Source organism: Marmota flaviventris, chromosome 8, assembly GCF_047511675.1.
Source record: "Marmota flaviventris isolate mMarFla1 chromosome 8, mMarFla1.hap1, whole genome shotgun sequence".
NCBI lineage: Eukaryota > Metazoa > Chordata > Mammalia > Rodentia > Sciuridae > Marmota > Marmota flaviventris.
Window position 1 is genome coordinate 57,748,525 of NC_092505.1, and position 24,525 is coordinate 57,773,049.

The 24,525-nt window shown below is 37.8% G+C and overlaps 1 protein-coding gene and 1 long non-coding RNA gene across 2 annotated transcripts in view; one reads left to right on the forward strand and one right to left on the reverse strand.

Annotated features, from left to right (window-relative positions):
• Polq (DNA polymerase theta) overlaps window positions 1-18,814 on the forward strand; it is a 107,355-nt gene extending 88,541 nt beyond the window's left edge. Inside the window, exons 21-30 of the mRNA XM_027936100.2 lie at window positions 814-951; window positions 2,447-2,621; window positions 6,902-7,028; window positions 7,621-7,742; window positions 10,899-11,083; window positions 12,406-12,517; window positions 12,976-13,100; window positions 16,568-16,728; window positions 17,334-17,442; window positions 17,855-18,814. Coding sequence (XP_027791901.2) covers window positions 814-951; window positions 2,447-2,621; window positions 6,902-7,028; window positions 7,621-7,742; window positions 10,899-11,083; window positions 12,406-12,517; window positions 12,976-13,100; window positions 16,568-16,728; window positions 17,334-17,442; window positions 17,855-17,968 — 1,368 coding nt within the window. The 3' untranslated portion in view covers window positions 17,969-18,814. The remainder of the gene's footprint in view (window positions 1-813; window positions 952-2,446; window positions 2,622-6,901; window positions 7,029-7,620; window positions 7,743-10,898; window positions 11,084-12,405; window positions 12,518-12,975; window positions 13,101-16,567; window positions 16,729-17,333; window positions 17,443-17,854) is intronic.
• The window catches only part of LOC139706779 (uncharacterized), a 35,947-nt gene extending 13,273 nt beyond the window's left edge, over window positions 1-22,674 (reverse strand). The window contains exon 1 of the long non-coding RNA XR_011708429.1: window positions 22,579-22,674. This is a non-coding gene — a long non-coding RNA (uncharacterized lncRNA). The remainder of the gene's footprint in view (window positions 1-22,578) is intronic.
• Window positions 22,675-24,525: the final 1,851 nt, after the last annotated feature.

Genomic DNA, 24,525 nt, shown 5'->3' on the forward strand with positions numbered 1-24,525 from the left:
ATATTCCAAGGTTCATTAAATCCTTTCAAGGTATGTAAGTGAGAGTAGACATACTAAGTAATGCTCTGAATTGCCTGGATCTTAATCCCTCTAATTTGACTTAGTGAGGGTTAGGTTTACCCTGGAACTTTCCTCTGACCCAAAGCCTGGATCCCTGCTCTGTATAGGCCCCGTTTCTTCATGGGTGCTTACTCTTCCCTTCATCGTTTCTACATTGTATTGGCCGTCTTCTACTTTTTTGTACCTGGGGACTTCCAGGATCCAGCGTTGTAGTGGTGGGCCTAGATGGCTTTCAGAGCCTTCCCCATAGTGTCCTCTGCTTTTTTGATCTCACAATGGCAGTGTAAGATCCCATGTTGATTTTCTATTTTGGTTAATGACTGAGCAGTCACACTGATTATCACAGCACAAGATACTTAGGAGAGCTCAGAGTCCTCAGAGTAACCTCAAGTCTTAAAGGCAGTAGCGTATTTGCTCTACTATTGAGCTACATCCTCAGCCCTCTCTATTTTTTTTTACTGTGAGACAGGGTCTCGCTAATTTGTTCAGCACAGCATATACATGTGCCTGTTTAAAAAGCTTGTATTAGTATTTTTTGAAAGTGCCAAAATTAGAGTATGAACAACTTACCTGATGGTAATTTTCATTACCATCATTTATTAAAAATGATAATTCCAAATTGTCCAAAGAAATGTTCTCCTAACCCATATTAAACTGTAGAGATTGTTTTCTCAAATAACTTTTCAAAACTATTTTCCAAATGACAGTACTGGCAATTTGATTCTTGACTAAAGAAGCATTAATTTCTTTCAGGTTTTATTTTTGGAATTGAAGTTGCCACCAAATGGAGAAATGAAAAACCAAGGCAGCAAGAAAACTTTGGGTTCTACCAGAAGGGGGCATGACGGTGGACGCAAGTTAAGGCTGGGGAGAAGATTCAGCACTAGTAAGGTGCTCTTTGGGGCAGTCACAGAGCAGAATCTGAACTATTTTTAGCATTTTGGTGTCTTGAAAGAATGCTGATGAAATCAAGATCCCATCCATGTAAACCAGCACTTTAACTTACCCATATGTAAATAAACGAATACTTTATGATTCAGTAGCCCACAAAATCAGTGGAGAAATTTCAGCATAAAAAACTGGGACTGTAATGTGAGTTGTAGTTGTGTCTCTCCTAACATTAAAACAGAGTGAAGGTTTATGCACTCAGATCTACAGACATAATTTAATTATTATTATACTACTCTGGGAGCTCCAGTGTAATTTAACTTGTATAGTTATATGAACATAGAGAATGGTATAGAAGAAGGAAAACTAATTTTTTTTCCAGTTTCAGGACAAAATTTAAGTTTTCTATGAATTTGTTTTGAGAATCAAATCTGCTATTTTCAAAGGAAATTTGTTAATGACAATACATGGAATCTCTATGCATTAGTGGGAGAGAAGAGAGAAAGGGCTTACTTTTATTTTTATTGAAGTTTCAATGGAAAAAATAAGGATAGAAAATGCAGCCACAGAGGCCATGGAGAGATGTCCAAGTTGCCATTCCGAACAATTTTGACCCTTACATCACTAACTGTGACTTGTGTGCATTTGGGAAGTGTCTGCAGCTCTGTGCTCTATGACTTGATTAGTCTCACAGTCCTTTCACCTCACAAGTTTCTATTTGGTTCATCGAAAGTCCCATGTTGCATGGAAATGCCAAAGTTTTAAAAATAAATCTCTCCTGATTTCCTTGATATGGAAACCGTGTAAGTATCAGGACAAGAAGGAAGACAACTGGGATACTTCCAGTCTTGTAAGGAATGGAGAAAAAAAATATGCAAAGAAAAGAGATGATATAACTTCTTGGTGGGGTGTGGAGTGGGTTTACTTTGTTAAGCTGTGTGAATTTACCCTTTTTAAGCTATCTGAATTGATAGTGCTCAGCATTACTATGTTTGCATTTTATAAACTGTACTTACCATAGTTTTATCAAGATGGTGATGTTTTCCTTTTTTTTTTTTTTTTTTTTAGTAGTACTGAGGATTGGACCCAGGGTTGCTTTGCCATTGAGCAGTTCTATTTTTTAAATTTTGAGGCAGGGTCTTGCAAAGTTGTCCAGGCTAGTCTTGAACTTGTAATCTTCCTGCCTCAGCCTCCTAAACTCAGGGATTACAGGCACGTGCCACTGTGTCCAATCCATTATTGTGATTTCTAAAACAACCCTATCAGTGATTTTGATTGTGAATATAGGATTTGTCAAACTAATTTTTTTTTCTTTTTGTGGTGCTGGGGATTGAACCCAGGGCCTTGTGCATATGAGACAAGCACTCTACAAAGTGAGCTATATCCCTAGCCCCTCAAAACTAAATTTTAATACTGTATTGTTTACCTAAAACAGAAACTTGTTTGCTATGGAATTTGGATAAGACTTCAATCTTACCTTGCTTTATTTCTTTGGCAGGATGTTTTAAATAAATTAAAGGCATTACATCCTTTACCAGGCTTGATATTAGAGTGGAGAAGAATCACTAATGCTATTACCAAAGTGGTTTTTCCTCTGCAGCGGGAAAAGCGTCTGAATCCTTTTCTTGGAATGGAAAGAATCTATCCTGTATCACAGTCACACACAGCTACAGGTGATGAGAAATGTTAAATGATTTCCAATTTTAAAATGAAATCAAATTCATATATAACATTTGCTTGTGACGGTCTAGGAATTCAAGTGTTGATCATTGGATTCAATGAAGTTCCACATTATTTATAAAACCTATACTTCCTGCAAAGCATAGCTAGACACCACCTGGATACTTAGATGAGTTTTATTAAGATATATTTCCTGCTTTCAAGAATATATAGAGAGTAACTGGTGTCTGACACACGATGTTTTCCCTAAGAGTATACACGGGAATTCAGTACTTGCATGAATGATCTTATCTTACCTTAGTGCCAGCCCTTTCCTGATTCTCTTAAGATTCTTTCCTTCAAGCATCATGGAGATTCCTCAGAAAACTAGGAATGGAAATACCATATGACCCAGCTATCCCACGCCTTGGTACTTATCCAAAAGACCCTAAAATCAGCACACTATAGCAATGTGGGCACCTCAATGTTTGTGGCAGCCCAATGCACAATAGCCAAATTATGAAATCCACCCAGATGCCTGTCAATAGATGAATGGATTAAGAAACGGTGGTCTGTATACATAATGGAGTTCTGCTCAGCCATACAGAACAATGAAACCATGGCATTTGCTGGCAAATGGATGGAAATGGTGAACATCATGCTGAGTGAAATATGCCAGACCCAGATACTCAGAGGTCGAATGTTTACTCTCACATGTGGAAATTATTTTAAAATTAAGGAAAAGAAGGAGGATAGGATATAGGGAAGATCAGAGAAGAAGGTGATCAAGTGGCAGAGTGGAGGGAATGGGAAAGGGAAGGAAATGCAGAACGAATTCTTAAAAAATAATGTTATGTGTGTCTATAAATATACCCCAGGGAAATCCACCTTTATGTGTAAATATAAAGAACCAATCCAAAATAAATAAATAGATGAGCGAAAGGAAGTCCTTATAGTTGAGGAAGGAGAAAAGGGAATGGGGGTGGAGGTGGGGAGAACAGGAGGGAAAAGGGGGAGTGTATGAACTGAAACTGAATTCCTTGCATGTATGATTTTGTCGGGATGAACCCAACTTCCATGTATAACTATAACGCTCTAATAAAACAGAAGGAAAGAGCTGAAGCTCAGTAGGCCTCTGGGGCACCTGTGTAATAAGTGTCTTACTTTCTGAAGTGGGAAGGAAAGCTGTAGAGTCCTTTGGGTGTCTCATGTCCTCCTAAAATAAGTATGCATATAATCTGATGAAGAAAAGAAACACTCTTTCTATAGGCAATACAAAACTTTACTTGCCAAACATGATGTGCAGTGGAAGAAAGGACAGTTATAAACTTGTTCACAGATTGCCCCCATTTTTCTGACTGTGGTTACAGTGCAGGTGAGGTGACTGCAAACAGAGTCCACCAGTTTCCTGGAGTTGAGCTGATGGAGACGGCTATCTAGAGGAGGCCCAGGTGTTCAGACTTCTCAGGACAGAGTACTGAAGAAGACAGAGCTATACAGCAGCCAGCTCTGGAGATTTGCATGGGGTCCTCTGGGTCATTAGCTGAGCAAGGATCAGCACAGGCCTGTGAGGAAGCTGCCAGAAACCAGGGAGAGAATCCCCTGAAAGAATCAGAGGAAATTATTTCTGGGTTTGCCCAGAGCGAGAAACTATTCCTGTGCCCGAGAGCCAAACTGGCAAACCTCATGCTCCTGGGGCACGAATGCTTCCATCTTAGGTCCGTGTTCAGCTCTAGACTCAGGGTTGCCTGATCCAGCCGAGCAGGCTTAGAAGTAAGAACCAAAGCCTCAGACTTCCGATCAAATCCTTTGCCTATATATATATATATATTTTTTTTTCCAGTTGGATTTTGTTTTCTTTTACTGAGTTTTAAGAGCCCTTCAGATACTCTTAATTCAAGACATAATATGTGGTTTGCAAAAAAAAAAAAAAAAAACTATTTAAATAATGGGTCTGATAATATTTTAAAATGTGCTTCTTAAAGTCATTTTAGTATTAACCTACTACATTTTCAAGGAAAATAAATTTGAAATTAGGTTTGTGACTGCCTTTATTTCACACAAGCTCATGAATGTTTTTAATTATGATATATATCATTTTTACAGAAATGTACAATGTATACATATATATATTTCAAAAATGACTTATTCATAGAGGCGGCAGTTTCGACTGGTGATATGGAATATGGGCTCTGAATCAGAAATCACAGTTTGAATCCTGGTGCTGTGAATCTTTAGACAGGTGCTTCCTGCTTCAGTGCCTTAAGTTTTTTGCTATATAAAAGAAAGTCAGAACAGTCCTGCCTCACTGGTCATTCTGAGGATTAAGTAGGTTAATTCTGCTGAGTGCTTAGACTAGCACATGCTTCTGGAAAAGTGCTTGGTATTAGTTCCTCTGTTATTTTTTTTCCATATTGCCACATTTTTATTTGGTCCAGTATGTTTTAACATGCACAACCTTATATACAACAAAATAAAAACCATCTCTAATCCTACCATCAGCACTTGTAAATCTTTTTGTTAATTTTATTTTTGATTAGCATGTATTATACATATTAATGGGTTAAGTATGATATTTGACTACATGTACACTATGATCACTTATCTACCCTTTCCCCTTCCCAGTCTCTGATAATCACTATTATATATTCAGATTGACTTTAAAAAAAAAAAAAAAAAACACACCCGAGAGAGAAGATATGGTACTTGTCTTTGTGTCTGGCTTATTTCACTCAACATGGTCTCTTACAGTTGCTAAACTATTTAAAGTGGAGACACCAAGAGGAGCTCTCGCCTTCCCTCCCTGGCCTTATTCTTTGTTTTAAACAACTTTCTCTTTTCCTTTGTGTCTATTAAGCTATCCTCTTGGTCCTTTCTAGCAATTTCTTTTGGTATTTAAATATCACTTTGGAACACTTGCTAATGCTTTATAAATTTGTGTAAAATACTTGGTGATAAAACAAAAGCACCCTACGGTTTTCAAAGATGTTACACATTTATTTGTTGCTCATAAAGCAGAAGGTAGTCAATTCTGTTTCTATTATTGATTTTAGAAATAATATATTTTAATAATGTATAATTTTATAATAATATTTTAGAAATGTAAGCTTACCTAAGCATGGCAAAACTATTTCATGATTGGAATTCACTTTCACTAAGCTATTTGCATGTTGTATAATTTATTTTTAGAATCTTTTTTTGTCTGCCAGTGTTACCTTATTAATTCAACTAATAGGCCAAGGCAGCGTGCTAAATATGAACTATATTCTAGAAAAGAAGAAAGTGTGCTGAGGTAGAAAGAGCCTTGGATGCCTGCCTTTGCTATTTGCTAGCTTTGTGACACAAAAGGGGACATTTAATAATAACAATTATATTTCAAGCTACCATTAATTAAACACTTATTTTGTGCTAAAAGCTAGATAAAAAGAATACAAAATTAGGTTTTTATTCAGAAAAATGATGTCTAAGGCACTCAAAATGTCCAATTCATCAGAAGAAGATTAAATTACTTACAGCAGCTACTAGAAGAGCCCATTACAGGGAATAGTTCATCATAGAGGATTTTAATGTTGCTAATGGCAAGAACAAAATTAATGGCCCAAATACTTTTTATATGTTTTAAAGAAGTTCAATCAATAATAAACAAACTATTAAAATTTGTGTGTGTGTGGGGGGGGGGAATAAAGGCTTTATAATCACTTAAAAACAGTTATTTACTAGAAACACCTGATTCTAGTCTCCAGCCAGGTCAGTACTATTGTTTTCTTGAATGATAGTGCTGATGAGAAAACCATCCAGGAGGTGTCTGAAAGTGAGGTCCAGTTGCCCCTCACTGCTACTCCTGCGCGTAGTGCCCTGCCGTGGTGACATTGTTCTCCAGGGTCCAGCTGCTCTTCTGCTGTCCACACTCCTCTCTGGCCTGTGCACCCTGGCTTGACAACTCCGACGTTCATTCCTGCTAAGGTCTATTTGAGTTGCCTGGACTCGTTCCTGTGCTTGCTAACCTGTTGTGCTGACACTGGGCACTCATTTTAGCACAGGAATAGTTCAGTTTATCAGTTTGCATGGGATCACTTTTCCAGGGAGCTAAGTGAATGTAGAACACAGGCATTTATTTTGGAATGGTTTTGTACTTATGTTATCATTGTTAGATGCAATGAAAATGATGAAAATTTTCATTTGTTCTAAATTTAGTTTATCATTGATAGAGCATGCATTTTAAAGGATAATTCAGAAATGCAAGGCTGATTAATTTTTTTTTCTAATTTTATGTCTTTCTCCTGCTTGATTTTAGGACGAATAACTTTTACAGAACCAAATATCCAGAACGTGCCAAGGGATTTTGAGATCAAAATGCCAACACTAGTAGAGGAAAGCCCTCCTTCCCAGGCCCCAGGGAAAAGCCTGCTTCTCACCGGCAGGTAAGCTCTGTTTCTCTGTATTGGTATTAATACCCTTTTGTGAGTATGAATGGCAAAAATAGCCTCTTATACAAAATAATGAAATGAGTTTAAATTTTGAGTTCTAGACATACCCATTTTTTTCTAGGTGCTACCATTTTAAATCCTGAGTTTGTCTGTAGAAAAGCTATTTGATAGTGGGAGGCTGAAAACCCGGGCCATTAATTGAATCAACCAGCAGTTAATCTGACTTTAATTCAGATCCTGAAGGGAAGAGGTTAGCAATGCCAGCAGTACCTGCCCTGCCCTCCTGTACGCACATGATAGGAAGAAACAGCACTGATAGTTTATGAGATATGGTCAGAGATTTGTTGAGTTAATTTAGAGTCAGTTGTCTCAGAATTGGCTTGTGGAAAGGACTGTTTGTAGAAATGTCACACATCACACTTAATGTTAATCAAATATTTGCCAAAACCTGTTAAGTTTAAAAGTGAGTTCAGGTTGGGTTGTTTTTAAGTTTCTTAAACAGAAATATTGACTGGACTGAAAAACTGGACCTTTCATATTTTTGAGATGCTTCATGTTCAGTTGATGATGTTGTTTGTAACCACAGAGGACAAAATAAGAAGAATTGCGTCCCAAACCCTGGACACCAGGCACAGATGGGCAAGAAAGCTGCAGACAGAGGGATGCCGTTTGCGGTGAGCATGCGACATGCCTTCATCCCTTTTCCAGGTAATGGATTTTGAGCTTCTCATTGCTGTGGGAATTTTTTCAAATCACTGAAGCTGTCCCTGGGACTCAGGGACATTGACCCCTTGTCGTTCCTCTCTGCAGTGGAGCTCATCTTCCCAGGTTTTGCCAGGCTGATGGCTGTCGTTTATCATTGCCTTCATGATTTGCCCTCTGTGCAACTTCTTTGGTGTAGCTCAGTGGCAGCTGTCTGCTGAAATCATGGATTCTGAGGCCATCGAAAACTCTTTGCTGAATCCAGTGGATTTTGCCAGTCCTCATCCTCTTGCACTTCCCTGTAGCATTTGTTCCTGTTCATCAACTCTCTGCTTCCTGACTCTCTCTCCTCCTCTGACTTCTAAGAGCACAGATTTTATTGTTTTGGTCTCTCTGACTTGTTTGCTCCCATGTTTCTTCTCCCTTTTTGCCCACTGCTGCTTCCTGTGGCATGGGGTCACCCCCAGGCTGTCCTTATGCTGCCTGACCTCAGTCTCTAGCCATTGACCTATTTGTCATTAAGACATGTGGAAGTCCTGTGGAACTCCTGAGTCCTCCCAGCTTTTAGCATGCATGTTTACTCTTGATGTTTTGCAAGGTGGCCACCCCGGGTGAGTGTGATGAACCCTCTGAATTTATCTTCAATTCTGTCAGAAACTTGAGGTCCATAGGTGAACTTGAGGTCTGTGATAACACAACCTGCTCGGCAATTTTCAGTTTCATTTTTTAAGTATGATCTACCGGCGTACAAAGTTCAGACCTAACCAATGGAGTTTTTAGAGCTCTTTATTTGAGCTGATTGGTGACCTCTTATGGAGACATGCAGTCCTGAGTGTCTTCTTTTAGTTCAAGGACCAGAGTGTGGCTGGATTTAAAAGCATTGTCGATTGATAGGAATGTAGTGTGAGGCACATCAGAATTTGAAAATTTTTAGTAGCCACGTTGTGAAGACTTCTCCAGTTCCAGCATTTGAAATGAGCCTTTCTTCTTTTCATTTTCATCTGTCCACCATTTTTTTTTTCTTTGTGCTTCAATGGGATAATTTCTATTGACTGTTTGATGTTCACTGATCTTTTCTTCTATGGTGTCTAATCATTGTCACAGCTTTCTGATCAATTTTACATTTCAGATATTGTATGTATTTTCACCTTTAGCATTTTCAGTTGGTTCTTTTTGTAGTTTTCATTACTTTATTGCAGTTCACTATTTCATCATTATGTTCTCTAAATTCCTAGATATATTTTGATAACTTTTAAAAATTCCATCATCTCTGATTTCCTGGTCACTTTTCTATTGATTGAATTCTCTCCTGCTCAGTTACTTTTACTCTCCATAAGTGTACTGATTTTTTGGTGTTGTGTCTGGACATTATGGTTTCTACCTTGTTAACTCTTTGGATTTTTTAGTTTTCACTAATAGGATATACATTTTTGTTCTGGCGAGCAATATACTTTCAATCTTGAACATTTTGAGTCTCCACTCACCAATTCTAAATTCTAGTGCCTCACAGGCCCAAACTCTAGTCTGTTTCCTTAGCTCAGAAGGAATTGTGCTTTGCTTCAGCTCCAGGTCCTTCAGTACATCAGGGGAAATGTCTGCATTCAGAAACCTGAGACAGTTGTATGGCCCACCTCATGTCCCTCCCTTCTCTGTGCTAATAGTGGGGCAGTGCCTGTTGTTTAACCTCTCAGAACAATTATTTCATAGAAATAACTGCACCTAAGAGTATCCTGAATACCTTGCCAATATTTCTTTAGCAAATATAAGCAAATATGAATATGTAATCTTTTTTCCCCCTGTTGCAAAAATATGAATATGTAATCTTTTTTCCCCCTGTTGCAAAAATTAGCATTCCATTTATACTGTTGTCTGGGTTTTTCAATAAAAATTTTACATTAGATTAGGTTGTGCATATCAGTAAAGAAATTTGAATACGAGCTGGTTTATTCCATGTGTGGGTAATCTGTGCAGCAATCTGTCGGTTTGTTTGGTGAGTCACAGACCTGTTTAATTTTGATAGATATTGTCAAATTGTCATCATATGAGGAGGTCAGCATTTTACTTCCTGGGAACATCTCAGTGTTTCTTTCTCTATAGCCAGAGTGTATTGTCCAAACTTCCATTTTTTTGCAATTTAAGGGAAGAAAATTTGTTTTTGCTAGATTTAGTTTCAATTTCTCTTATTATGAATGAAGATGAACATTCTTTAGTATGTTTAAAATTCTTTAGTTTTGGTTATTTCTGTTGTATTTTGTCTGTTCTTGATCTGTAGCAACTCTTTTTTTTTTTTTTAATATGGCAGTGATTCTTTTATGATAGCAAAATTTAAGAAAAATTTATCTTATTTTTTTATGTGGTGCTGAGAATCGAACCCGGGTCCCGCCCATGCTAAGTGAGAGCTCTACCGCTGAGCCACAATCCCAGCCCAACACTGCTTTTATTTTTTGATTTTGTTTTTGCTATGTATGTATGAGCCACTCATTTCTACTCCATAGGTAAATTATCTTAATCCTTTTAATAACTCTTCCTTACTTATTGACCACTTGATGTTTTTCATTACATGTCTACTATTGAAGCAAAGTACATTTCTCTCAGCCCACTTAATATATTCACTCATTAGACAGTTTCTCCATTAGTTAATTAATAATTAATTCAACAACTATTCTTCTTATGTACCAGAAACTGCAAATATTTCCATAGAATGAAAAGAAAATATAAGTCTTCTATTCATAAGGACCCAGTGCCATGTGAGTGAGGCATGAAAGAGCCATTTTATATTGTGCCAGGTGCTATGGCAGCACTGAGGAAAGCACTGCTTTGTGCTTAGGGGACAGATGTCAGGGTAGCTTTACACATATTACATATACTTGAAAGCTAAACAGAAAAAAATGATCTAATATACAGAACCAAATTGCATTATACTGAAAAAACTTTTGAACACATGAACTCAAAGTTCTAAATGAGAACTTGTATAGAGGTTATACAAAAAAACAAACAGAAATCCTGGAAATGAAGGAAATTATAAACCAAATTAAAAACTCAAATGAGAGTATCACCAGTAGAGTACACCAATTAGAAGTCAGAACATCAGACAACGAAGACAAAATATATCATCTCGAAAAGAGTCTTGTACTAGCTTTTTAAAGATCATTTCTATTTCAGGTGGCTTAATATTGGCTGCTGATTATTCTCAGCTTGAACTGAGAATCTTGGCTCATTTATCTCAAGATTATCGTCTCATTCATGTGTTAAACACTGGAGCTGATGTTTTCAGGAGCATCGCAGCAGAATGGAAGATGATAGACCCACAGTCTGTTGGAGATGATCTGAGGCAACAAGCAAAACAGGTGATCCTGGTGGACATGTTAATATAAATGGGAAGGATTTAGTGGTTCAAAAAGTTTTAAGTGATTTTAATTATTTTCAGTTTAAGAATCATTTTTCTGTCTTTTCATCTTTCCAACCGCATTCAATACTCATCTCATGGTATTCATTACACTTTCCTTTGTAAAAATAATAGAAAGAATGAGATGGACTAAGATCTGAGGTCACTCTGTGTCAGAATGGCATGTGTATTTAAGACCATAATATGGCTAGTCAGAGCACCTGGTATTTAGTACAAGCTCATTTAAAAGTGATGTATTTCATTGTGTTTATGGTTGTATGTTGTTACTTTATGGTTGTATGTTTATATTTTAAATCTCTTTCTAGTCAGTAAATGTCCTGATATCAAGTTCCATATTTTCATTTTTACTTGCCCACAGCAAGGGGCTAAAATACATTGTATAGAAAGTGCTCTCAAATATTTTTTGAGAAAATATGGTTGAGCTGTGGATTACAATTAATGACTGATTGCGTTTTAGCTTTTTGAGGACTGTGAACCTTCATGCTGACTTGTATCTCTGAAGTGGATCCATGCAAATTCCTACTCCTGTTTGAGAAGGTCAAAGCCACACTTACACACTTCCTAGCCTGTATCAACACTGACACTTCTTACCAAGTGCCCTGTGGGGCATCTGACCCATTCTCCAGAGAGCAGGATTGTTGGCTAAGAGGCATACCCCAGCTCTAAGGCCTTCTGTGTTCATTTTACATTTGCACTTCCAGTTACTTACTGCTGAAATGCTTACCAATCCATGAGTATCACTGTCTTCATTTTGTGGATGAAGAAATAAAATACAAAGAGGTTAGATGGCTAGTGCAAGATTTATGTCTTGTGAATGGTGGAAGTAGGTGTGAACCCAGGCAGTAATTATTATCAATTAATATCAATCAGAGTTTCTTTAGTGGCCTCACCTAGACCATTCTCCTGCACTGCTCCCCAATTTCCTCAGGAGTTTTTATTTGTTTTTAATTCAGACAAATTCTGCATTTGTGGGATTTCAGGAGGCTGTGAGTTGAGGAAGGTATTTATTTCCAGGAATCACTTACTCTCTTCCTTTACTCATTCCAGCCCCTCAAAAGGTGATGCCAAAAGGCAATAAAGATGTTCAGTGGATATTAGCCTCTGTGAATTTAAACCATTAAAGCATATCTCATCATTTCTTTGATCCACCATGAAATAAAAAAAAAAAATTTACAAAAATTCTAATCCTAATGAACTCTGTATTTGCATTTTATGTAGTTATGACTTTTAATTTACTTTTTAAGTGTGATGACTCCTTTTCAGATTTGCTATGGAATCATTTATGGGATGGGAGCTAAATCTCTAGGAGAGCAGATGGGCATTAAAGAAGAAGATGCTGCTTGCTATATTGACTCCTTCAAGTCCAGGTACACAGGTGAGGAGCTTGAGTGCTGATTCCCCTCTCTGCCACCTAGCTGACCATGTTAGATTAACTTAAATTAAAGTCAAGTTGCAGGCTTTTCTATTAAAATCTCTTCTTAATCAAAAGTTTTCATCAGACATTGTTAGGGGCAAATAACATTAACCTTACTTATGATTTTTTAATATAATATACTTTTTTTTTCTTTCCATAAAAGGGACAGATACAGAATAGCAAAATACAGTTGCTGAATATGCTACTGTGTCATTGTGTTTGGGACTTGAGCTAGGGGCTTAGATAGCATTAGTTTGAAACAATAAGCCATGGATTAAATGTACTAGGAACTCAAAAATGTGATAGTAGTGTTAAGAATCTGGTGGATTTTTGGTATATTTTACTATGTCTATTGAAACCAATGAATGAAATTAAGGATGGACTTTGGTTGTTAGTTATTTCTATATTTTCTTTCTTAGGGATTAATCATTTCATGAAAGAGACAGTGAAGAATTGCAAAAGAGATGGCTTTGTTCAGACCATTTTGGGAAGGCGAAGATACTTGCCAGGAATCAAAGACAACAACCCTTATCATAAAGCTCATGTATGTTGAAGTTTCTCTGATTTTTAACTTCATATTTCAATGACATGTATTTTTTCAACAAAGGCTAAGTACTACTAGTGTCCCTTTTTAGGAACACTAGACTATTAATTGGATCTTTTGAATCAACAAGGGTAATCATTGATTTTATTGATGACTTCTGCATTGATAACTATAGAACTTTTCTAACCTTATTCCTTTTATTGCTTTTGCTTGACTTCCTGGCTAGGACAATGTAAAATAGAAGTAGGGCAGTGTTCCAAAGAAGTGTGTTTGCCTCCTTTCATATTCAGAGGGAAAAATGTAAGCATATTACCCATGAATAGAACTTTCCTTGACATTTTTGATGGTGCCTGCATCAGATAAAGGAAATGCTAATAGGCTGTAGATTCTGGGTCACAACTCTTCAACCCTCTGGTGTAGTACAAAAGATGTCACAGATAATACATGAATGAGTGAGGCTGTGTTCCAAGAAAAGTTTATCTGTAGAAATAGGAGGTGGTCTAGATTTGGTCTGCAGACCAGTTTGCTGATCCTTTTTTAAATTGTTGCTTCATTGATTATAATTTGCCTGTTTTTCCCTTCAGTGGTTTTCAGTATATTTTTCTTTCTGTCTGATTTTGACCATATTTTCTGCCCTGTGCCTAAGACTGTGTGGTTTTTAATTGTGTTTGTATTGTGGGGAGGGCTAATTGAGGCTTCCTGAATTTGTGGCTTGATAGGTTCTGACTTTGGAAAACTGTTAGACACTACTTTAACTACTGTTTCATCATATTCTTTCCTCTTTTTTCTAGAACTCCTATTATAAATTATAAGCTTATTTTTTTCAATCCCTTATGTTTCATATTCGTTGTTCTGTATTTTCCACATTTACATTTCATCATACTTTATTCTGAATTTTTTAATTTTTTAAATAAATGCATTCTGAATATTTCTAATTTAGTTTTCACTTTACTGATTGATTCATTGATGTGCTGATTAAAACACCTATTGAGTGTTTTTTAATGTTTTTAGTTCTAGAATTTGTTTTGTTCTCATTTTATGGCATATCACTCTCTGATGAAAAGTTCAAATTTTTTTCTTATGTCCTTGAATATGTCAAACAGGATTATAGAGTTAACTAAGTTTGATAATAGTTGATCAACTCAGATCCTTGTACTCTGTTCTTTTTGCCTTTTGTTTTTCTTAGTTTTCCATAGAAAGTTATATTGTCTTAATTTCTTATTGTCCTGGTTAATTTTACTGAGTGTTAAGCATTGTATATTGGAAGATTGAGGAATTTGTTTGATGATTTTGCTTTCATTCAGAGAAAGTGTACCATTGCTTCTTGCAGGAGGACCAGAGACCAACAATATAAGATTACCCTAGAGACAGAAATGATTTGAAGCAAAATGGCAGGGTCACACTATTTCAATTTATCTTTTTTTCCTTGAGAATTGGTTTTGGGTTGCAACCTGATGATTACCAGGTCCTTTTATACTTGGGGGGCCCTGAACTCAAATATTTGTTTCCTTAAAATCCTAAAGACTAAGAGTTCTGCTCAGCTTTTTAGCTTCTCAGCTTCTGCTTCTAGAATATTTTTGTTCCTCTGGGAGAAATGAGAGTCTCCAATGCCAGGATCTCTTCCTTTTGTTTTCTTTCTCTCCTAGTTCTCTAGTTTCTAGATTTTTTTTTTTTTTTTTTTAACCTGCTTTCACCTGACTCATTCAGAGAGGTTTTTTCTGACTACCTTTTTCAGAAGAGATACTGTCAGTGGGAGGATTGGTCTTAATGGCCAAGTCTTCCATTTCCAGAAGACCACATTTTTTTTTAATGTAGATAAAAAAAATACTGGTAATGAAAGCACTGAACTTTGTGGGACCCAGCCCAAACTGCCAAGTTTCCTTAATTTGGAAGAGAATTAGAGAAGTAACAACGTCATACATTATATATTATTTGTTTCTGTGCTTGCTTAGGGAAATCATCCCCCAAATTTCAGGGGGTTAAATCAAGGTTTATTGTGGATTCATGTTACAGTTTGGCTCCATGGTGATCATGGCTTTGCTCCACATTTTCTTCATTCTGGAATGAAGTCTTTACCTGGGATATACCCCCTTTTTTTTGTGTGTGGTAGTGTTGTGTGTCAGTCTCACATTTCATTGGCCAAAACTAGCATAGGTTGTCCTTTTATAGGGGACAGCACTTGAAATTGCATGGGTATGGGTGGGGCATTGTAATTGATAGAAAGGCAGCAAGGAATCATGACAGGAAGTGTCTAGTTTCAAGGAGCAAGAGTCAGTATAACTGAAATTATTCAGTCACTCTTTAAACAGTGACAACCAAGTTTACAGTGGATTCATTAGCATTCGACAAGCAACAAGTTACTTTCTTTAATTTTTCTTTTTTTTTAAGGTATACCTCTTCAACATTTATTTAACCTCCTAAAAGTTGTTTGTAGGCCAGGTGGCAGGGAACTTGAGAGGAACTCTGAGTTACATTGAGTAGACACCTGCCATTTGTTTTTTAGAAATTTTGGGGCATCAGAAGTGATATTCATGGAGAGGTTATACCAAATATTAACTCAGGTCTCTTCCCCTATTGTTCTGGTATAATTATTTTTAGCAGCCATAATTGCCCAGCCAAGAAACTCCTGGCAGCAATCATTTCCGGAAAGTTTTAAGGTATCACCAAGAGATCCAAGATCTGCACTTTCTCTAGCAGCTAATGTAGCCATGTAGCCTCAGCAGCCAATAAAAAGCACTGATTCTTATCAGCTGGAGCCAAACACAATTAAGGACCAACAGGCCAGTAGTATGGGGGATGTGCTTCCGTCACACAGCACAAAGAATGATGCTCTACTTACATCTATAAGATTAAGAGTATTTTGAGGAATAGCTGGGTACAGCGTTGCACCTCGAGAGGCTAAGGCAGGGGGATGGCAAGTTTGGGGCCACTCTTGTCAACTTAGCAAAATCCTTGTCTCAAAATTAAAAGTCTGGAATGTAGCCTAATGGTGGATTGCCACTGAGTTCAATCCTCAGAACTGTTTAAAAAAAAAAAAAAAAAAAAAAAAAAAGAAGCAGCAGCAAAAGAAAAAGTACTTTGAGGAATAAATCTTTTAGAGAGGAGTTTAGAATAGCTAGAACACTGATGGCATATTTTTCTAAGATAAAACGATTTTGAGTTACTGAATAGATTCTAAATACTATGCAGATTTGGGGTCCTAGTTGAGTACTGAAGATTTCTAAACTGAAACAACCTGACTTTTTACACTTAGTCTAAAGGAAATGTGTGGCCACTACAGAATCTAAAGCCATGGATCATTGTGGTTGTTATTCTTAGGATGCAGCCTAATAGTTGACGTTCTGGGTCATGTCTCAGTCCAAATTTCCATTCTGACAGCAAATATGAATACTGATCTGTGGACACTCAGGTCAAGCAGAAAACCATGTTGGTGCATCTGATAGAGCACCTGTTGTTGTATTTTATAGGCTGAGCGTCAAGCCATCAACACTACAGTCCAAGGATCAGCGGCTGATATAGTCAAAATAGCCACAGTTAACATTCAGAAGCAGCTAGAGACCCTCCACTCAACCTTCAAGTCCCATGGCCATCGGGAGGGTAAGCTCCAAATCAATAGAACAGGATTGTCCCTTGATGGAGGCCCTACTATAACATGGTGAAAACAATATTATCAGAAAAAAGGGAAGTTTTTAATATTTTATTTCTCAGCAGTTCTCAATGTCTTCATACTCTTTGAAATTATTAAGGATCCCAAAAAATTTTTGTTTATGTGGGTTATACGTACTGTATTTACCATATTAAAAATCAAAGCAGGGAATGTTACTTTTCTCTTTCCACATTTTTATTGGTGCATTATAGCTGTACATAATGATGGGATTTGTTGTGACATATTTATACGTGTGTACCATATAACAATATAATTTAGCCAATATCACTCCCTAACACTTTCCTCCTCCTTCCCCTCCTCCCACCTCTTGGTCCCTTTCCTCTACAGAGCTCCCTTTGCTTTTCATGAGATCCCACCCTACCCCCTCCTTTCTTTTCCTTTTTCCTCTGAGTTTGGCTTATTTTGCTTAACATAATGGTCTCCAGTGATAGGCCACCTAGATATGTCATTGAAGATGAGTTATGGTGTCATATGCGGTTAAAGATAGCCACAGATTGGGACCATCAAAAGGAGGCTATCCCAGGGCACAATGACATGCTACTCATTTTTCCTGAGGTAGGATTGTTACCAAAGAGAAAACTGCAAGGGATGTTCTGCCAAAACAGAGGAGGCTTCTTCATCCTTCAACTTCATGATGAACTTTTATATGAAGTGGCAGAAGAGGATGTTGTTCAGGTATTTTTGCAGTGTGGTTCACTCCATAGGGAGCTAAACCTCTTGGGTGAGGCCACTTGCTTTTTCCTGTGCATGAGGTTTTGGGGGCCCTTCACGGGCTGCAGGGTGGCTAGATGCTTGTTGAGTCCTTACAGCTACAGAAGGAGCTAAGAGTGCTCAGTTTCATACTTAATCTTAAAAGTAAAGAAATCCCTGATGCTGGAGTCTTGCCCTGAGGGTTTCCAAGCTCTGAATGTTCTAGCTAAAGCTGTCAGGCCTCCTGCCCATCAGTGAAGGGACTTTTGAGATTCCTGGCTCTTTTCTGATTGTGTTTTAAGCACCTTTGGTTTATCACCATGTCAGTGGATGGGTTGGGAAACAGCCTTTGACCTGACAGAGTTTGTTAACTTCAAAAAATTGTTTTCTTTTGTAGGTAGCTCAGATTGTCAAGAAGGAAATGGAGAGTGCCATAAAGCTTTCTGTGAAATTGAAAGTGAAAGTGAAAATAGGTGCTAGCTGGGGAGAGCTGAAAGACTTTGATATATAACCTTGCAGTTGACTAAGCCCCAGGGAAGCCTGGTTCCGATATTGTCACCTGGGAAGAACAGAGACTGCCCTTTCACCTACTTCATGAACACAAATTCTCAGGTCTTGATAGATTTAGGATAATTCTGTAGTGAGGGTCTTTCTCCACAACAGTAAAAAAGATGTTGAGGGTAGGGAGGGGGGTAATATACCAAGTTCAGTGATTATATTCACTCTGAAAGAATACCTGTGGATTAGCCTTTTATAATTTATTGTGGCTTTAAACAGGTTCCTAACGTATGCTTGAAATATGCACTTAGCACTTAAGCTCCTTATCTACCTGGTTGAATAGGAAACCTCAGCCACAGCCTTAGAGGCATCCTCAGGGGTCCTGGAATCAGGCTCCCCTGGTACAGACCCATCAGGGACCAGTCGGACGAGGATGGGGTTCCATGTACACCACCAGGGTTCAGCACTGTGTGTGATGTTTTTCCTCCAATATTAATTTAAAAGACTAAGGAAATAGTATTTTAAATTAGCATGGCTAATAAATTATGAATTCCATGAAGTAGGAAGACTTGGAATAGTTGGAACCTAAGAATGAATTTTTATGAAATGTTTATTCTTCTCTAGTTGGTAGAAGGAAAACATTTCCAATACTTATATATGCATTATAAAATGAGCTGTACCTCTTCACAGGCACGTCCTGTTCTGTAAGATTAGATTTATTGCAGCTGAGCATAGCACTGCCCCTGTGACATGGGGAGAATACGCCTGCCGCAAAGACTGAACTTTGTAATCCCAGTCAGAAGTATAGAACTGATCTGTTTTTGTTTTTTTTTTGTTGTTGTTGTTGACATAAAATGAATTTATGAGAAACTTCTTAAGAGTGGTTCCTTTTATTAAAAATTTTATTTGGTGTAAGAGTATCAGAAACCTGTGTCCCTTATTTACTCTTTCTGTAGCTTGTTCAACAGTGAGCATACAACAAGCATTTATTCTATTCTTAATCAGTTATTAGAAGAGTTCTTTTATGTTGATAAATCAGTGTAAAGAAAAATGTTGCTTCATAGGTAAAGTGTAACACACAACCAGTGTTTGGGTATTAGAGTACAAGGGACTCTGTTCTTTTTTTTAAGTGATAGGAGTGGGCAAGAGATGGCAGAGGTCTGAGGGAAGATTTTGTTAGTTCTTAAGGGTTTTTTCCCCCTCTCCATATTCCCCTGTACCCCATTTCTCAAAGAGAAAAGCTATTAGCCTTGTTAGTATCCTGGTGAGCTTAAGATCCAGTGCAAAAGAAAGCTATCAGTGTTCTTCAGATATGAGGGTAAGCTGTACCTCATTTATTTCAGCACTGGCCCTGCATGTGTAACATGTGAATTTTCTTGTCCTTTTTGATCTATTAACTAAACTTAAAATAGCAGTCCTGGCTTTACGTGGTTCAGATATGAACAAATTCCAGTTATTACAGATTACTGAAGTGACATAAATCTCCCTATAACACAACTCAAGTTTCAGTTATTAGAATATATTAACTGTAATTCCATGTGGTTCAGACTTTGCTGGTGGCTCTTCAGCCCACAAATCTCTATGTAAATAATGTACATTAGGCAGAATAAGCTCATCCTGCCCCCAGATATCCACAGCCTAGTCTCTGAAACCTGGGAAAAGGGACTATGCTGAATTGAAGACCTTGAGATGAGAAGACTGGATTATCTGGGTGATTCCAGTATAAGCACAAGAGCCCTTACAAGAGGGAAGCAGATGGTCAGAGAGAGATTTGGAGATGCTGTACAGGCCATGAGCCAAGGGATGAAAGAGGCCTTGAAAAGCTGGAAAAGACCTGGAAGTGGATTCTCCCCAGAACTTCTACAAGGGAGGTATCCCTGCTAACACCTTGACATTAAGCCAGTTAGGGTCATTATATTTCTGAACTTCAGAACTTAAGACAATTATTTATGTTGTTTTGAGCCAGTAAGTTTGTGGTGATTCATTTTAATAGCAATTAGAAACTAACGCATTCATCATGAGGAATTAACAATCGCATCCCTTCTTTCTGCATCAGTGATCTGGTAGCATCTGATAACTGAAACTTGAATTGTGTTATGGGGAGATTTATGTCACTTCAGTAATTAATCTACAATAACTGGAATTTGTTCACATCTGAATCACATAAATCACATCTGTTCACTTTATGCACAGAGAGCAGAATACACAGTTATGCTGACCCCTGTCTCCCAGGCATGAAACCATGTGGCATTTAAACAAACTGGATCTGGAAACTGGCTAATAAAGATGAAAGTGTTCCAGAGAAATGAAAAGAGACAATGGGAGAGAACTTCAAATTGAACTTAATAGAATTATGCTCAGCTAGAGGAACTAGTTGTGAGAAGGCCGACATTGCTGTTTTTAGGAACCTCTAAATGTACAACCTGAAAGACTGTGAAATTATCAGCATAGATGAGGAAAATGGTTGTGAACTAAAGGATAAAGATGTCTTAGCAGAAGTGATGCCAGCAAAAACTGTATATTAATCTATAAACCACTGTAGTTCCAAAATCTAAAATAAGATTTTTTAAAAAGATATCCTAAAACTCACCTGGAAAAAAAATATCAATCACACTTGAAAAAGAATAAAGATTTGAATCAGATATTAGGAGATATTATAAAGTTATAATGATTTAAATTTGATAAGGGCATAAAAATAGACAAATTGGTCACTAGAACAGACTAAAGAATTTAGAAAACAGCTAGGTGCAGTGGCACATGCCTGTAATCCCAGGGGCTCAGGAGGCTGAGACGGGAGGATTATGAATTCAAAGCCAGCCTCAGCAACAGTGAGGCACTAAGCAACTCAGTGAGATCCTGTATCTAAATAAAATACAAAATAGGGCTGGAGATGTGGTTAAGTGGCTCTGAATTCAATCCCTGGTACCTACCTTCCCCCCAAAAAATTTAGAAAACAGATTTACACATATGAGAAATGATTAAAATGCCATTTCAAATTAGTATTGGAAAGACTTTAAGTATAATGTTATATATTTCTAAAACTATCGATCCATATTTCAAATTCGCTGAAAAAGAAGGCATGAAAGCAAGCGCATTCACAATAGATACACATACACACAACAACCACCACTACCTGAGAATAAACTAAGGAAGTGTCTATTAAGGTCATTTGCTCATTTTTATAATGAAAATTTACAACATTGAATAAATAAGTTATCAGAATACATTAAGACTTTACAGAAGAAACAGCCTTCTTTTAAACAAAGTTCAAAAGTCAGAAACTTTAACTACATTAAAAAGAAAAATTCTCAGTATGAAAAAGTGACATTGTCAATAGTTAAGTCATAAAAGACACTGAACAGTGTCAACTTAGGATCAGGACGTGATAGGTAATCCGAGGACAAAAGACACACCACGTGTCCCTCAGCACCTAAGGTGCTCAAGGCTCAGAACAGCCAGCAACTGTTTGTTATAGAGGGAAAAAGGGAAGATATAGTAAAGAGAAGAAATAAATAGAGTCTAAAACATACAAAAGATCAATGAAACAAAGGGTTGGTTATTTGAAAAGACAGACTTGACAAACCTGTAGCTAGATTAACCAAAATAACAACAAAGGAGAGGGGCAGGGGAAGAGAGAAGACTGAAATAAATGAAATAAAAAATATGAAAAGGAGCTTTCACAACAGAAATACAATTATTAGGGATATTTTGAAAAACTATATGCTAAAAATTGGAAAATCTAGAAATGGACAAATTTCTGAACACACATGACTAATCAAAATTGAACCAAGAGGATATAAAAACATCTGAATAGACCAATAGCAAGTAATGAGTCAGTTAATAAAAAGTCTCCCAGCAAGGGAAAGCCCAGGACCAGATGGCTGCACTGCTGAATTTCACCACAATTTAGCACAAATGCCTCTCAAACTTTAATAGAACTGAAAGAGAGGGAACCCTTCCAAACTCATTCTATGAGGCCAGCATTTCATTATAATGAAATACCTTCTCACCTCAGTCAACATGTGATTACCAAAAAAAAAAAAAAAAAAAAAAAATAGAAGATAAAGAAAAATCCCCAAATAACAATGCTGGCCTTGTCACCCAAACCTGACAAGGACACAACAAACAGGAAAAGTATAGACTAGTATTCTTGATGAACATAGATGCAAAATTCTCACAAAGTATTAGCAAATCAAATTGAACAGCACATGAACAAGATCCTATTCCATGGTCAGGTTGGTTTCATTTCATGATGCAAGGGTGGTTCAATGTACACAAATCATTAACTGTAAGACATCACATAAAGAGAATGAAGGACAAAACATATGATCATCTCAGTAGATTCAGAAAAAACATTTGATAGAATTCAACATCCCTTTAAGAGTATAGCGTTGGACAAACTTAAGTATGGAAGGATCATGACTCAGTATAATAAAGGCTATCCACAAAGACTCACACTGAATGGGGGAAAACCACACACATTTCCCCCAAGGGTGTCCACTTTCACTGTTCTTATTCAATATTGCCGGGTTTCTGTTCTCGTGACTAAAAGGCTCAGGGGTCACTCCAGTTGAACTGGGCTAACTGGGCTGCACAAAATAACCACACAAGAGACACAAATACCTTTTTCTTTGGGGTCGCTGTGACGGCTCCTCTGCCCTTAAGGGTCCGCAGGAAGAGAGAGAGCGAGAGCACACGCTGAACCTTTAATTGAGGAGAAGCTATTCAAATGAAGCAAGGGGTCAGGTTTCAGGGGGCTGAGTCTATCTTCATGATGTCCACTGTCAGCAGGTTGACTGACACCTGGGTAGGCCACTAAGGGCACAGTAAGAGAAGGGGACACACACACAAGGCACTTCCATGGAAGATTCTATCCTAAACAGAGCAAGGGGTTATATTACAAAGGAGGTGAGCGTAGCTCCACCCATGGGGCTGTAGCAAGACACACCCATGCATGAGACACCAACCCTCAAACCCAAGAAGGGTGGGGAAAGCTCTGCCACATTTCTGTGACTGAGTGCCTCAGCACCCAGCTGGGGAGTGTGACTCGGTCATGTGTAAGGTTGGTCTCCTACACAATATAGCACCAGAAGTTTCAGTCAGAATAGTCAGAAGAGAAAGACAAATAAGGAGGAAGTAAAATTATCCATTTGCAGATGATATGATTCTATACATAGAAAAACTTAAAAGACTCCACCAAAAAATGATTAGACTATTAGAAAAACAGTAAGGTGGCAGGATACAAAACCAACATGAAAAGTCAGATTTCCTATACACCAATAATGAATTTGAAGTGGCACCCCCTTTCTCCATAGAAAAGCCCTCTTCACCATGGTTGATTTTAGGACTGTCAGCAAAAGAGTCTCTGCAAAAGAGTTCAATGTAGATAAACTTCCTATTTTCGTGTTGCACTGTTTTGCTTGGCCAAGAAGATACCAGCACTCCAGGTGCTGGACACCCCCTTACTAGTTTTTCACAAACGTATCCAATATAGTAGTTTGTGGAAATGTGCAAACAAGGCGTCTGGCCTTGAGCTGGGCTTCACAGTGATGTCTACATTTTTAAGATAAGTTACAAGTGGGCTGCATAGTAACAGCTGGCAGGGGGAGGAAATAAAGGGGAGAAGAAGCTCTCCCCTTCTTAGGTGTTGTCCTTGAAGGGTTAATTTGCCCAAAACAGTGAAAGAAAAAGCTGCTTTTATGTGAACTTCTACAGACTGTGAACTTCTGAGCCCCTCCCCTTACATGCTGGGTATAAAACTCTGAAACTCCCTGAATTCGGGGTTCAGGGGATTAATTGATTACAACAAAAGCTGTGCCTTCTGAACCTGGCTGCAGCCAAATAAAACTGTTTCCTGCTCTCTTCGGTGCCTTGTCTCGTTTTTCCCTGCAACAAATTCTCTGAGAAAGAAGGCATGAAAGCAAGCGCATTCCCAATAGATACACATACACACAACCACCACTACCTGAGAATAAACTAAGGAAGTGTCTATTAAGGTCATTTGCTCATTTTTATAATGAAAATTTACAACAAAAACTACAAAGCACTGAAGAAAGTAATTGAAGAAGACACTGAAAGGTCAAAAGACCTCCCTCCATGGATTGGAAGGATTAATATTGTTAAAATGTCCATGCTACTCAAAGCGTTCTATAGCAAAGAAATAAATCATACCCATGAGAATATAAATTACATTCTTCACAGAACTAGAAACACCCTAAAGTTAATATGGAAGCATAAAAGACTCCCAATAGCCAAAGCAATCCTGAGCAAAACAATCAAAGTTGGAGATCTCACAATGCCTGATTTACTGCAGAGCTAAGTATCCCCAACAGCCTGGAACTGGTATAAGAACAGACTAATGGAAGGACCCAGATATCACCTAGTCAGAATCCTGCATCTCTGAGAGTGTGAGAGGACCCCTATACAGCTGCTTTCCGCAGAAATCACCAGCACTGTGACCCCGCAAGGCCCGAGCCTCAGCTTTCCAGCAGGACTCCGGACTCCTGGCTCCGGACACCCAAAGCCCAAAGTGCCAGCCAACACAGGGCTAGGGAGGGCCTTAGCAGAGTC